Raw genomic sequence first — 13776 nt, 5'->3', positions numbered from 1 at the left:
CCACATCATCCGCCGACAAAGCCACTTAATCAAACTCAGATCAAGAAAGCGGACGCATTCCATTGCCTGGAATGAATGAATGAATGACACCATCTGACCCCCCCAAACCTAGTCCTAGACCTAGTCAAGACACCAGGATCTAGCAGAGCCCAGCCCCGTCCCTTGGCTATCGATCTCGCCATCGCAACCGCCCAAAAATCAGAGCAAAGGCCCCCTCTGCCCCCTCGGCCCCCGTTGTCTCACAGTCAAACCCACGGCGCCACACTTGGAGCAGACCAGACCACGTTGAATTGAACGAAGCAAGCGTCTTGGTAGTTAGTCTAGGTCATGAACCGGCCCGGTCTGGTCTAACAGTCTCACGCCAATGTGGTATGGTGGTGGAGTAGAACGAAAACAAATGATTAACTACTAGTGATTACTGAATAGTAGGTAGGTGCAACGTGCACCCCTCAACAACCAGCTAACCATGAGAGTAGTAGGAACTTGATTTCTCTTAGAAATACATAGGGGGGAAAAAATGGGTCTTTCCCCTGGTGCCTTGATATCCGATGAACCCGTGGACCAAACCAGACTTGGGCAGACCTTAGTCTACTGGGTGGTGTGGCGAGGGCTGAAAACGGAGAATTGACCAGCAGCAGACACCCACTTACCCTATGCCAAAGAGACTAACCTGATACTAAGTAGTGTAGATAGATAGTGGTAGCGGGTTCCACGCTAAACAGACTAGACTAGCAATGGAAATATCTAATTCCAGATTAAGATTATTAATGTAATAAGCGCTAGGCGATTTAGCTTCCCTCGCTAGAATCTCTCACACGCGTGGAGTGGAGAATAGAATCTGAGCCAGAGAAGAAGAGCGAATCGCCAACGCTAAGGAGACTAAAGTAGATAGATACTAAGGAACTGGATTGTGTGTCCGAGTGTCCCGAGACTAGTATTGCTCGATACCGGTGGTGTCATCAATACGATGGATTTCAGTGCGGGTAATTTTCAAATTACTCGTAATGAATGTGTGGGATCATTCAGTGCCTGGATGTCGTCAAGCTGAATTGACTTTCAACGCCTCTGCCCCTTCCCCTTCCCCTTCCCCTCCTTTTATCCTTAGTTCAGAGGAATAGATTAATCTGTCAAAGATTTAACCTTGGGATCAGACTTATCAGGAACTGATATAGCCATGACAGCTACCAACACAGACCGCCTTCTACGTAAGTCAAGACTAGTACAGCAGTGTAAACACCGACCTGAAAGGGTTACACGGAACAGCCCCCGATCAATACTCAATCAGAAGGACGCAAGGCAAGCAAAAATACCACCAAAAAACAAAACACACCCAAACTAGCCAGGAGGTCAAGAAAAAACAGCAGAAGAAAAAGTTACTTCGTCCAGATCCTCCCAGAGATAAACTTCACCATCACCCACTTAGCGCCAGGAAGGAGAAAAAAAAAAAAGGAATCTCGCCGACGGCATTGACGGCATTGCTTTTCCCGATTAGCAGCACCACCCGTTCCTGAGAAGAAGAACAGAGTGGGAAGAAAAGAGTAATGATTTGCCTTGTTCCTGAACCGGACTTTTTCCACTCATTCCCCACTTTCCAATCCCCATTCGGGCCAAAGATCGCCGGGTGGGCGGTGTGTTGTGGGGCCCAGCAAGAAAATTCAGGAACCATTCTCATTCAACAATTCTCATCTTTGGTTAGTTAGCCTACTTACTTAGGCTACTTAGTTAGTGGCTTCACATTTACACACACTTTCCAACCCTTCCATGTTTTTGACGGCCTTCTTCCGTTCGTTAGTTAGGTGAGGTTTAGTTCGCGCCGGAGGTAATTCCTTCCTCTGCATAGTTCATCCACTTACTTGACACTATCCACCGGTGGTTGACCTTTCCTGGCTAGTTGGGTAACTAATTAGTGAGTTGGTTAGTTAGTAAAGGGGAGCAAACAAACAATCGAACGAACGAAAGTCAATGCGCTCGGTAACAACCCGTCAAGATTCTAGATCTCCTCCGTGTTTAGTTTACTTGAGTAAGGCGCTGAAATCCAAGCGAGGGCGGATTTCAAATCTTGACCTTACTTACAGAATATTGGGCTGGAAGAACATGGAAGTGTGAGTGAATGAGTGAGTGGACTTGGCGTTCTGGTCACCGCTGCGCTCTGATTGGGATTGTTTCTACGAACAGCTGCAGGCGGGCTGTATGCATGCATGCATGCGTTAGCACTAGAAATTACTAACCAGCTAACTAGTAACTACATTGTACTAGCTGGTTAGTTGGTTGGGGAATGGACTGGCTCACTCACTTGAAGTGTCAAGTTAGGAGGTAGGTAATAATAGAGTCAATGGCATGATATGATACTCCAAATGTAGCATGTTGAGATGTTAGGGTAGCTTAGTTTAAGCTAGTTGACTCAAGCCATCATTCATATTAATTGCATTAGACTTATGTCGCTCTATTATATGCTTATTCGATGACAGTGTGTCGGATAGATTACCTACATGACAGAGTATAGATTAGTTCATTGCCCTAAGTAGATAGACAGGTGGATAGAAGGTAGTGTCGGAAATACATTTTAGAGACCCTAGTAGTATACTGACTCCTAAGATAGTAGTATCTCAAACAACCGCAGTTCCCGCTTCCTTGATCCATCTAGATAGATGATCCCTTAATCTCGGGAAACCTGACAGCTGAAGCAATAATAGTAATATCGATTCTACTTTTGGCTGCTCATGACTCTGAACCCCACTACCTACTTCTAATAGAGTGCTAGCTCTGTTACAATCATACTACTTTGTAGGAGAGTAGTATTCTGATATATATTTCTCCGCGCGGGAAGAGGAATGTATCATGAATGACCCGGTCATCCATCAATCATTTCTATGCAGTGAAATCAACATCAAGGTACACTGCATTCAATCCATGTTATCGACTCTCTCCGATTGTAGAAACTATCTCCGACCGATCATAATTTATCTATTCCCTGCCGTGGGCAGTTTGTGTTACCTTATGGAAGGGTCGAAGTTCGTGCTAGAGAAGAGGACTAGGGTGTTAGTGAGGGTTTAGTAACCCCACTAAAACTCAATGCTCATCGATCGACATGGCTGACAGACGATCGTCGAGCTTAGCCGAGATCACTCTTTATTACTGTCATGTTGACATTGCTTTACGTCTAGTTGTTTAGGGTTTAATTAGAGGGGATGAAACGTGGGAGCTGATTTTCCATGGGCCATAACTATACAAAGAAATAGAGGATGATGACTTATGCGGAAGTGCGACAGTCTATGTAGGAAGTAGAGAGTTGCTATTAATGGGAAGGAAACTTAACTCCGGATGCGATGTAACGAGAGTCATCCTACCAGATCACGTATTAACCAGTAAGTAGTGGTAGTAGTAGATAGTATCTGTGTAATGAGCCAGTGGCAATCGTGCCAAGTAATACATACCTACAGTACCAATGCACTCAACCCATCGCATTCATCTCATCTCATCAGTCACCATATCATACAATTAATCTACACATGTAGTAATCAAAAATCCAACTCCTACCCAACCTCCCCCTCCCGTCAAGCCCAACCGATCGATCCAAAAATAACCTAAACATAACATGTATGTCTGACAAGGGGGCAGGGGGACGGCGGGCCAGGGGGGACGGGGGTGCAGTTTTCCAAGACCCGCGAACGGAACATTTCTGGCCCCTCCCAGCGCGAGGAGATTCAGCCACAATATGCAGGGCACTTGATATGTATATGTATGTTATTATGCGGTGCTCCCATGGCGTCCACATACATACATACATAGTAAACATATCTCTTTTATCCATTGAAACAAAGATAATGATGATGGGAACGGAGTAATCCGACAACATACATACATACATAACATACCTTACTTAGAAGACGGTGTGACAGCATGAAGTTATTTTTACCATGTTGTATGTTTACGTGAAACATCACTACTATTACTAGACACCAACTAGAAGCGGGACATGCATACTCACAACATCCTACGGAATCCGAAGTCCCGACAGCTGGATGGATCAGATGTCTGTTAGTGAGTGAGATGCAGGTCTCGGAAAAACTCAATCAATGCATACATCCATCCATCCATCCATTCTTATTTCTTCTTCCTGCTACTAATCACATACCAACACTAGCATCCATCTTAACCAACTAGGTAACTCTCAAATGATAGGTAATAATATACCCCGTAGCTATCTACCGAATACGAAGGAAGGATGTCGGTAGGCAGGGTCCTCCAAGCCCTACCATGCCATGCCATGCCATGCCACTTGCCTCGAGGAGAGATCAATTCCTATTAGTAGATGATCCAAGACATGCAGCAAGTTAGCCCGGAGGTCTGATCATCTGTTGCTTCCTTAGTATTTCTTTTTCTTACTGTGCGCACGTAGAAAACTTCTCATATCATCTCATGCCACTCTTCGTATAGAAGAAGCACCTAATCAATTTTATCACGATCACACACGAGTGGCATAGTAATTACCTAATGATCCTAAGATTCGGAATTCTCGGTCTTCCATGAACCTTACCTATCTAACTATGTACCTAATTACACATCTTTATGCAGCATGCACCATGCATTGTACCTACTTACCACATCTCATTCAACTATCAATCCCTACCTCATCCAAACCAGAAAGACAAAAAGAATGAATTGAGAAAAAAAAAAAAAAAAAAGAAAAAAGAAAAAGGCTAATGATCTAACCGATGAGATCATCCTCATCCACTTATCTCTGACTCGTGGTTAGCCCTGTTTGACCATGATACAAAGTGGGCAATGGCAGACTTTTCTGGACTGGTTTGGTCAGTGGGGCTGGAATTCGGTAGTGGCTCTGAATCGGATCGGGGACCGCGGAGAATGAAATTTACGGGTGGGTAATGGCCCCACTATGGATGTGTTGTAAAGGAAACTAACCATGTACCTTGTTTGAAGAGGGGGAAATGGATGTATCCTTCCTTGGAAGATGGTAAAGAAGATAGTCTACCACTGGGTTTGGAAGTCTCGGAGCTAGTTAGTTAGTTAGCTTCTTTGTTTCTGCCTGAGCTAAACCTCTGGAGAAATGCCTTGGAATTGGCGCAATAGATCCCGAATTCAGTTACACTGGTGTCATCGTCTGCAACCATTGGATTCGAGTTGGAGGAAAAAGTCCTCTCGTCCATTTCACTTCAATAATCAGATCTTTTATCGTATACGTCATAAATACTGTATATACCAAGAAATAATATGCACCAGGCATCTGCCACCTCATGATCGAGCCATCAGTTCCACAAATTCCTCCCATTGGCTTCCAAAGCTCGCATAATAATCTGTATCCAGATGAGTGATGAAAATCTCATCTGCGACCTTGCGCACTTGCTTCACCAGGTCTCGGAATTTGTGCCCTTCCACGCTGTCCGGCACCGAGTGGACCACGGCGCACAGCTGGCTGCGAGTACTATTCGGGATCTCCTTAAACAGCTTAGCCCCTTGACGCTCCAAGAACGTCTCGTAGGTTGCCTCGAAGACCACAGTCGAATCAGCCGTCGGCAAGTAGCGGGCATCAGGAATCGTGCCGGGATTGTGGACGACCTGGTTGGGGCAGTCTCGTTAGCATGGAAAACTCTGGCCAATGGGGGGCGTCCATCCAGATCTATCCGGACGATCCAAACGACAGCTCTGAGTTAGAATGGTCGGCAGGAACAGGCGCCAGAGAACATGAGCTCCAAAAAAAGTAAAAAAGGACCATGCATTGAGGGGGCAGCAAAAGGCAATGATCCAGTGGGCGGAAATGCCAGCTGCCGAAATTTGGTAATCGTGTAAATTACCCGGCGTTACCCCTAGTAATGAAATAATGAAAATACGGGAGAGACTTCTGCACGTACATAATGGTCCGGACCCAGGCCGGCGGTCGTCTTCACGACAGCAGTCAGATCTTGGAGGTAGGCCAAGGTATTGTTTTCGTATTGCTGGGGGGTTTCGTCGAAAAATATACCCCGAACCGCTAGATTGGGGTTCGAACTGTTGGTCGGCCACGCCGCATAGGTCTCAATGTCCCGCCGCACCAACGAGAAATTGCGCTGCGCGTACGTGGTAGCAACATAGCCCAGGAGGCGTACATTGCCATAAGACGCCAGCTTGGGTATCTCTCGTGTGTAATTGCCATCGGGCAAGGCGTTGGGCCCTGGACCACTACCAGGATTGACCACGACGGTGAAGTTGACGTCGGGATGAGAAGAGATCCTGTGGCGTTCAGCTGCGTCCTTCGTACATCAGGGTTACTTGTATCGTGCCGCGGGACATCCGGTGGCTGACAGATAGCGTGGGCATGGACTGGGAGTACAATGTGGTTGGCGGGGGGAAGGGGAAGGGGGAGGGGGTTTAACATTTGGCGAGGGCTTGTTGAGATATGGGGAAGAGGACAACAAAAGGAAAAGTAGCACCTACACCTTCTCTAAGGGATCCCATGCTCCCGGTGCAGGGTAGACGTAGAGCGGTACGAAAACTGACGCTTTGGGGCCCATGGTGAATTTGTGTAGGGTCAACACCACTGCTGGTGGTATGACGACGGCGAGAAGGGCAATGAATACAAGGATTGCCAGAATGAGTCGCGAGCGCCGGCTTTGCAGGCAGCGCCGGTCTCTCACGTGTTCCCCTTGCCCCATTCTGCTGGCTTTGAGAAGCTAACGATGTAATTCGAAACCGTGCGCGCCAAAATTCGGGGGGGTCGAAACGAGCTAGCAAGTGGGCTCCCTTTGGCCATAGCGGATTTGGACCAGAGTCGGCCGGGAGACTAACAATTAAGTAGTCATCAGCGTTTCCAAGCCTGTTCGCTGTTGGATAATGCGAAGTTAAACAATTGTAAGGAGGGCAGTGGAAAATTGAAAAAAATCGAAAGTAAGAGTATGGATGCGGCGCGCCCAAAATAGAGCGGGGCAGGGTTTCGACCATGCATCAGGTCTCGGATTAGCTGAAGAGAACAATTTCTCTTTTCCCTGGTCGAGAGCGCCTTCTCGTACCAATTGTACATCCTGCAGCTCCAGTGGAGGCGACCAGAGTTCGTTCGATGCCTCCCCCCCAGCGGAGGCGAAATCCGTTTTCGATGACCCAGTAAGCCTTCTAGGCCCCGTTCTCATACCGAAGCAGCAACCGCTGACAACATCGTCCACTCTCTTTATATTTGCTTTTTCTCCTTCTAGTTTCGCTCGTTTCTTTTTCCATTCTTTCCTTTTCCCTGTGCCTTTTTTGTCTTTTTTTCAAAAGCCAGCCTTCCATATATTCCTTTTTGTCGCCGGTTTTGCATTTTACTGCATCCATTCGCTTATTCTGGTTATGATTCGTTGTAAATAAGCAAGTCACGGATCACGATATCTTCGCCTGACCTAGCGGGCCAGAGACAGCGGTTACATCGGCGCGCAAGTGGGAGGGCCTGTTGCTCGTTTTGAGGAAAAATATAAGATTTGGGAAACTCCTTTCTTTGGGTATCCCGTTCAAAGTCGAGTCACCTGCGGTCGTTAAATTCTCGTGGGAGAATATTATCTTTCTTTCGTTTCCTTGTTCTTGTTTGTCCAAGTGTTTCTTGTTCGCATCGCCCCCCAACGGTGCCTCATCCTTCGACCCTATCAGTTATGGAGAGCCCTCGACAGTCCGATGCAAGCACTCCTGTGGAGCCTTGCTCCCCTGGTTGTGTGGACACACCGGCGACGCAATCTTCCGTGTTGTTTGATGGCAACCTGGAAGAGTTGCTGCGCAACTTTCCCCTCGATCAGTACATCCTCGTCACAGGGGGTCTCGGGTTCATCGGCAGTCACACAACATTGGAGCTACTCAAGGCCGGCTATAATGTAATTGTGATCGACAATCTCAGCAACTCTTTCCAGAGTGTCTTTGACCGTATCAGGCAACTGGCGGCAAAGTACCATGACGAGCAGGGGACGTGCATGCCGTCGTTGCAGCTCCACGCCCATGATTTCCGGGATGTTGCTGCTCTGAGGAGCCTTCTTGAGCAGTATCAGATCCAATCCAGATGGGGTACTCCCAAGTCTAGGATTGGTGGCGTCATTCACTTTGCCGCTTATAAGGCTGTTGAAGAGAGTATTAAGAATCCTTTGAAGTATTACGCGAACAATGTCAGTGGCCTCATCGACTTTGCCACAACTTTGGGAGAATTTGGCATCAAAACTTTCATCTTCTCCTCCTCCGCAACGGTGTACGGAACCTTGGCAACATCGGGTCTTCCCTTGAAGGAAGAACTCTGTGTTCATAAAGAAGAGGTCTACAGCGATCAAGACGGTCAGGAGCAGACCGTCAGACCTGGTTGCACGGGTATTACGAACCCGTATGGGCGCACCAAATGGATCTGTGAAGCGATATTAGCGGACCTTGCGGCCTCTGATCCAGAATGGACCATTGTAGCTCTACGCTATTTCAACCCTATAGGATGTGACGAATCTGGGCTCCTGGGAGAGGATCCCAGGCAGACGCCCACGAACCTTCTCCCGGTTGTCGTAAAGGTTATGACCGGACAGTATAAGGAGCTGCAAATGTTTGGCACCGACTGGGACACCGAAGATGGCACTGCAGTTCGCGACTTCATCCATGTCACCGATCTTGCTAGGGGACACATTGCTGCACTCAACGCTGCCAACGGTGGAAAGCTGGTTGAGAACTTCCGGACCTTCAACCTGGGAACTGGCCGGGGCCACTCTGTGATGGAAGTGGTCAACACAATGGAAGCAGTGTCTTCCAAGCCCATCCCGAGAAAGGCTGCTGGTCGCCGCGCTGGCGATGTTGGCTCCTGTGTCGCTGTGGCCACAAGGTCGCAGGACGAGCTTGAGTGGAAGACCGAAAAGTCCCTGAAGGATGCTTGCGTGAGCCTATGCAATTTCCTCAATGTTAGCGGTCTGTCCTCTTAGGCCGTATGCTTGTTTCCTGTTCATCATTGGCGCTTGGCGTGATTATATCTTCTTCCTGTGTCTCTTCCTCTCTACAGAGGAGCCCAAAATCAGGCTCCAGTCCTGACTTCAATTTTCTTTCTCTTATATCCATTTCGCTCTCGTTGCACTTTGGAATCTCGGCAGGTTCATAGTACCCTGTGATTTTTGCATGATAGAGTCGGGTCCCCCACTTATGTCCATCCCCTTAATGCATAGTGTATGTGTCATTGTACAATCTCATTATTAACCCATTCTGAAGCCATTAACTGTTTTTGTAATTCAAACTAGCAAATCACTCATGTTAGTCAATTCAGTGGAAGCATCTCAATTGTTGCGATTCAGATAGCCTCACCCAGCATAGGTTGATCGAAAACTGTCATCCGTAAGAACGGGTTTCAGGAGACTTGCAGCATAGATGAGCTTTACTCGAAACATAGAAAAGATGGCACTATCCAAGATACGCAGGATGTAGCTGAGCCCAAGAGTCCTCTAGTATGAGATCCGAGAGGTAAGAGGCGGGGGAGTGTCGAAAGACAGATCAAACAAGAAGGCGTCCCGGGGGAAGCTTAGTCACGCTGACCATCTTACCCCTCTGCGACTCATCAGTGATTCATTTCTTTGTCTACCAATAGATCATTTATCTGAATAGAATTGGGGACGAAAAAGCATATGCAATAGCGAACCCAAAAGTCGCCGGTGCTGAGGAGCTAAATATTCCGCATGGAGGGTCATACGTGCAGAGAGACAGGAGACAACTAGCGCTGATGAGAGGTTCAAACAAGTCGCGAACACCCTGTCAGACAGCGATATCTGGATGATTGAGTGATTGCGCAGCTTGCCTTAGTCGAGTCTGCAGCTACCAGTAGCATGCTCTGTTTGATGTGTGCACAGACGTTGATCCAGCGCCACTGTTTGAAGGGCAGTCTGCATGCGCGAACTTGTGGAATAGCACAAGCTTTCGAAGACAAACCGATGATGTACCTACTACTGCAGTGCTCTGTGAGCCTGGGTCCCTTTGCATCTCGAGTGACCGGGGTATACTTCTGCCTACGGGGTAGGCAGCGGGAATGGCGCCAACATTGAATTATATCTGATGATCCGGTATAGGGCAGGGTTTACCGTTTTGCTACAACATGTAGTCTGATTGCCAAACTAAGGTTTACAACAGGCTTTGATAGGCTTGATCATTCACGAAAAGCTGTTGACTCGGTATTGCTATGATATGAGATCCGACTGAAAATAGGGAATGAGGTACGTAATAAAGTAGGACATACTGCGTCAGTCCTGTATACATGCATGAAGATTTGTTTCTTGTGAGATGCTATTTTACATACGGCCGAACATCCTGTCATGAACTACAACTCGGTGCTAATTTGTTGAGTATCTGCTAGCCGAGTGGTTACTACTTGGTATATATATTCATCATGCCGAAGCAAGCATGAACTTGATATCTTCAATCAATTTGAGACCTTCATGATCAGATAGGGAACAACGAATAATAATTCGTAATAGTAGCTTCTGATTCAACAATGAGGCTAGAGAACCCAGATCAGATATCAAAGGTATGAAGATGTCGAGCGCTATTGGAAGTCAACTTGAAGATATATACTGGTATTGATACTGCCGTACCAAAAGTTGCGCGTGAATTGCATCATGTCAATAAACTTAAGCATAAGACCCCAAAGTTTTCAATTTGCTGTCAAATAATGGCGCAAGACAGAACTTCCCCAAGAGCTCCGGGGGAGTACTAAGGTTATAACCAGACGAGCTTTTTTCCCAAACAGGTAATTGTATACTATTCACATTGATGTTTGTTGCCTCAGGCCGAAATCTCTTGTAATCAATATCACGTGATAAAGACCTTCATGAACAGGTACAATAGATGGAATCATGATCGAACGTCTTTGCGATAGTCCAAAACGAAGCTAATATTATTTTGTCCATCAGATAAATGGTCACACACAACTTCTTTATGGACCGTCGTACACGCCTTTGGCACACCTCGAAGCCACATGATGCTTGATTTTTCTTGTAATATTAGCATTATCATGCGAACAAGGTGTTAAGGCGTACTTGGACTATAAGGCGCTCCATTTATCCAAAAGTAGAAATCAAATAAGCCATGCGATCTTTACTTGCGGTCAGATAATCTCCTAAAGTGGAAGTTCGAAGACATTCTTGTTGTGATTCTCTCAGCATATCCTTTGGATCACGTGACGCTTAACTCATGACCGGAGCACGCGCAGTGGCATCTGAGACACCTTAGACTTCAAAAGTCCGCTTGTCCAATTTCATATTGACCATATTTCCCAGAATTGTATTTTCTAGTTATCTTGAGAGGAAAGACAGGGTAGAGGAGACAGTAGAAGCATGGCTAACATGGGAATGCACCTTTCAGCAAATATAAGCACGTGACCATACCTCCGGCTTGGCATCAAATTCCCGCCGCAGTTTTCTCGACAACTGCTCCGCGTCGGCCATCATACTTTAATCTCCAGCACTACGCTGATTCAAAAGCTGGCTGGGACTTGACCGCGGCAGTCATTTCAATTTATTTCGATTATACCCCTTGTTTCACGAGACAACACAAGCCACGCCACAATGATCTGCCAACGGTGCCGCACCGGTATTTTGTCCCGGCTACAGCAGCCCCAGACCGTTACGCTGTCTATCCCGTCACGCGCACGCCAGTTTCCCATTCAGCGAAGCCAATTCCGCAACTACAGTGATGGAAAGCCTACCGTATCGGCTACTCCCCCTCCGCCCACCCCTCGTCAGCCTGCCGGTGCTGATATCACGATCCCGTCGGCCGTGTCGTCCGCCACCCCTGGCGTGTCCCAACCGTTGAGCACCCCGGAGGGTGTTCACGCTGATGTCAACCCCGAGAAGCCCAAGAAGGCTGCTGTGGAACGTCCCCCGAGCTCTTGCGCTGCTGGCCAGAAGATGAACGGACTGAACTACTTCAAGAACAAGCCCGACGTTGTGGCCTTGGAGGATGCGGAATACCCCGAATGGCTGTGGTCGTTGTTGGACGACTCCAAGAAGAACAAGACCGCAACGGGCGGTGTTGACCCGAGCAGTATGGAGCCCGTCATTGATAGAGTAGTGTTGTTTCCGTGTGATGGTCCGCTAATTTTGTTATCCTATAGCCTTGAACAAGAAGCAGCGCAAGCGCTACGAGAAGAAGATGGCCGCCCGTGCCGCGACCCTGCCTCCCCAGATCCCCATCCACCATCACGCTACCGATATTACCCCAGCTGCATACAACGCCGATGCTATCCCCGCGGATGTGCTCGAAGCCGCTGCCGAGAGTCTCGACAAGCGTACCGAAATTAGACGGAGTGCCAGAGAGGCGCGGAGAAAGGGTATCCGGGAGGACAACTTCTTGCGCGGTCTCTAAATTCTATGCAGCAATTTGCGATTCGCTTGGGGGGAGGTTTTTGCTGGATGGGGTTGCAACATGTTGGCTGTGTACAGTGGTGGTGGCTGACGAGTGTAGAAATGCTTTTGTGGGATATGTTCAATGTATTCTATGCGACTTGTACTCATATTGATTCACCAGATCAGGCGCTGAATGGACTTTACTTTCGACATACACTTGAGACTTACCTTTAGACCTTAAGCTTGGATATTGCCATTCGATATCAACTTGGATGTCCAGACTGCGACCAGTCCAAGCAGCCTGTCAACAAAGCCGCGTACGGATTCCTCGGCTCATATGCCTCCATACCTGACCCCAAGTAAGATAAGAACAGCTACTGTCCCCAATTTCCGAAGCATGTCTTCCCAATGACGATTCGGCGCAGTAGAGCGAGCTTGTGCGAGAAGCCATCGAAAGCGAGCAGAGAATCAGTCTATTTGTCGCTAGGCTCGAGCACTAATCCGAGGTGTAAATTGTTGGGACATATCCTTCCGTCTGCTATCCAGTTATATGCGATCTATTGTTTTCGATCTACTGGCTAGCACTTTGACATCAAAATCGTAGGCGGTTGCCAGCTAGAGAGCCCCGGGAACTCACTGCCCGTTAGCATAGCGACCAACGGGAGTAGCGTGTAATGAGTAGATCAGATGTTAGCAATCATGCTGTGAAGGTAACATTGTGGATGCGATAGTATATGGGTGGTGAATCTCTGATTCCTCGGCACCTAGTTGTGGCATATGCGGACCACGGTCGCATGTATTTTTTTTTTGCAGCTTAACCGGAAGCGGGGTGGGGGAAATTTCGATCTCAGCCTTATGGACTGTGGAGATCTCAAGATGCACCCGTTGGTTAGATCCGATCTCATTCAGGGGACAAGCTTAATCGATCTTCTGCCTCATCATGTTGTATGTCTGGGACAAAATGTTGAAGTAGAAAGAAAAATTATCTGGTCCCGAACGGAAATAGTAAGCTCTGGTACCTGAGGCAGGATATTGATGACATCACCGATCCAAGGATTGTTGAAGGAATGATGAATGGCTTTGTTCTGTTCTTCCGGCGTGACGCAGCTTCGCTTTCATCGCTGCCCAGCTTTGAACTTGGCGCTGGGCTTACCCCAGAGATGATGTCCACAGCTAAAGGCAAGAAGAAAGCGATCTCGTGTTTTGCACTGGAGTTCATTCCTCATTGACAAGGCCTGCCCCGCAGTGGAATTGGAATCACGCACTCATCTTCCCAGCAACTCATCACTGCCTGGGGACTACGTGATAGTATGTATGCCTGGGAACCCCTGAATCGGTATAGGCCAGGATCCATCTCAGCCTCCCACTCTCCTCCACCAGCTCAGCAGCAGCCTATGAAGTGTTGCAGATGATACAGTCACCGCCAACGAGCCCGTCCAAGTGTCCACGCGGATGTGGAGCTGGTTAAAACTCA

At 47.7% G+C, this 13776-nt stretch overlaps 3 protein-coding genes across 3 annotated transcripts; 2 read left to right on the top strand and 1 right to left on the bottom strand.

The window, feature by feature from the left end:
- Nucleotides 1–5253: 5253 nt before the first annotated feature.
- Nucleotides 5254–6509, bottom strand: AtWU_04668 (spherulation-specific family 4 protein; the record flags this gene model as incomplete). Its single annotated transcript, XM_035499779.1, has 3 exons — nt 5254–5577; nt 5871–6228; nt 6433–6509. The coding sequence occupies 3 exons, from the start codon at nt 6507–6509 to the stop codon at nt 5254–5256; spliced, it is 759 nt and encodes a 252-aa protein (XP_035355672.1).
- Nucleotides 6510–7613: 1104 nt separating this feature from the next.
- Nucleotides 7614–8900, top strand: AtWU_04667 (NAD-dependent epimerase/dehydratase family protein; the record flags this gene model as incomplete). Its single annotated transcript, XM_035499778.1, has 1 exon — nt 7614–8900. The coding sequence occupies one exon, from the start codon at nt 7614–7616 to the stop codon at nt 8898–8900; it is 1287 nt and encodes a 428-aa protein (XP_035355671.1).
- A 2622-nt stretch (nt 8901–11522) lies between these two features.
- Nucleotides 11523–12321, top strand: AtWU_04666 (mitochondrial 54S ribosomal protein mL54; the record flags this gene model as incomplete). Its single annotated transcript, XM_035499777.1, has 2 exons — nt 11523–12000; nt 12071–12321. The coding sequence occupies 2 exons, from the start codon at nt 11523–11525 to the stop codon at nt 12319–12321; spliced, it is 729 nt and encodes a 242-aa protein (XP_035355670.1).
- Between the last annotated feature and the right edge of the window lie 1455 nt (nt 12322–13776).

This window comes from Aspergillus tubingensis, assembly GCF_013340325.1.
Source record: "Aspergillus tubingensis WU-2223L DNA, scaffold_6, whole genome shotgun sequence".
Lineage (NCBI taxonomy): Eukaryota > Fungi > Ascomycota > Eurotiomycetes > Eurotiales > Aspergillaceae > Aspergillus > Aspergillus tubingensis.
Note: the sequence above shows the minus strand (reverse complement) of the source record. Positions and strands in the feature narration are given on the sequence as shown.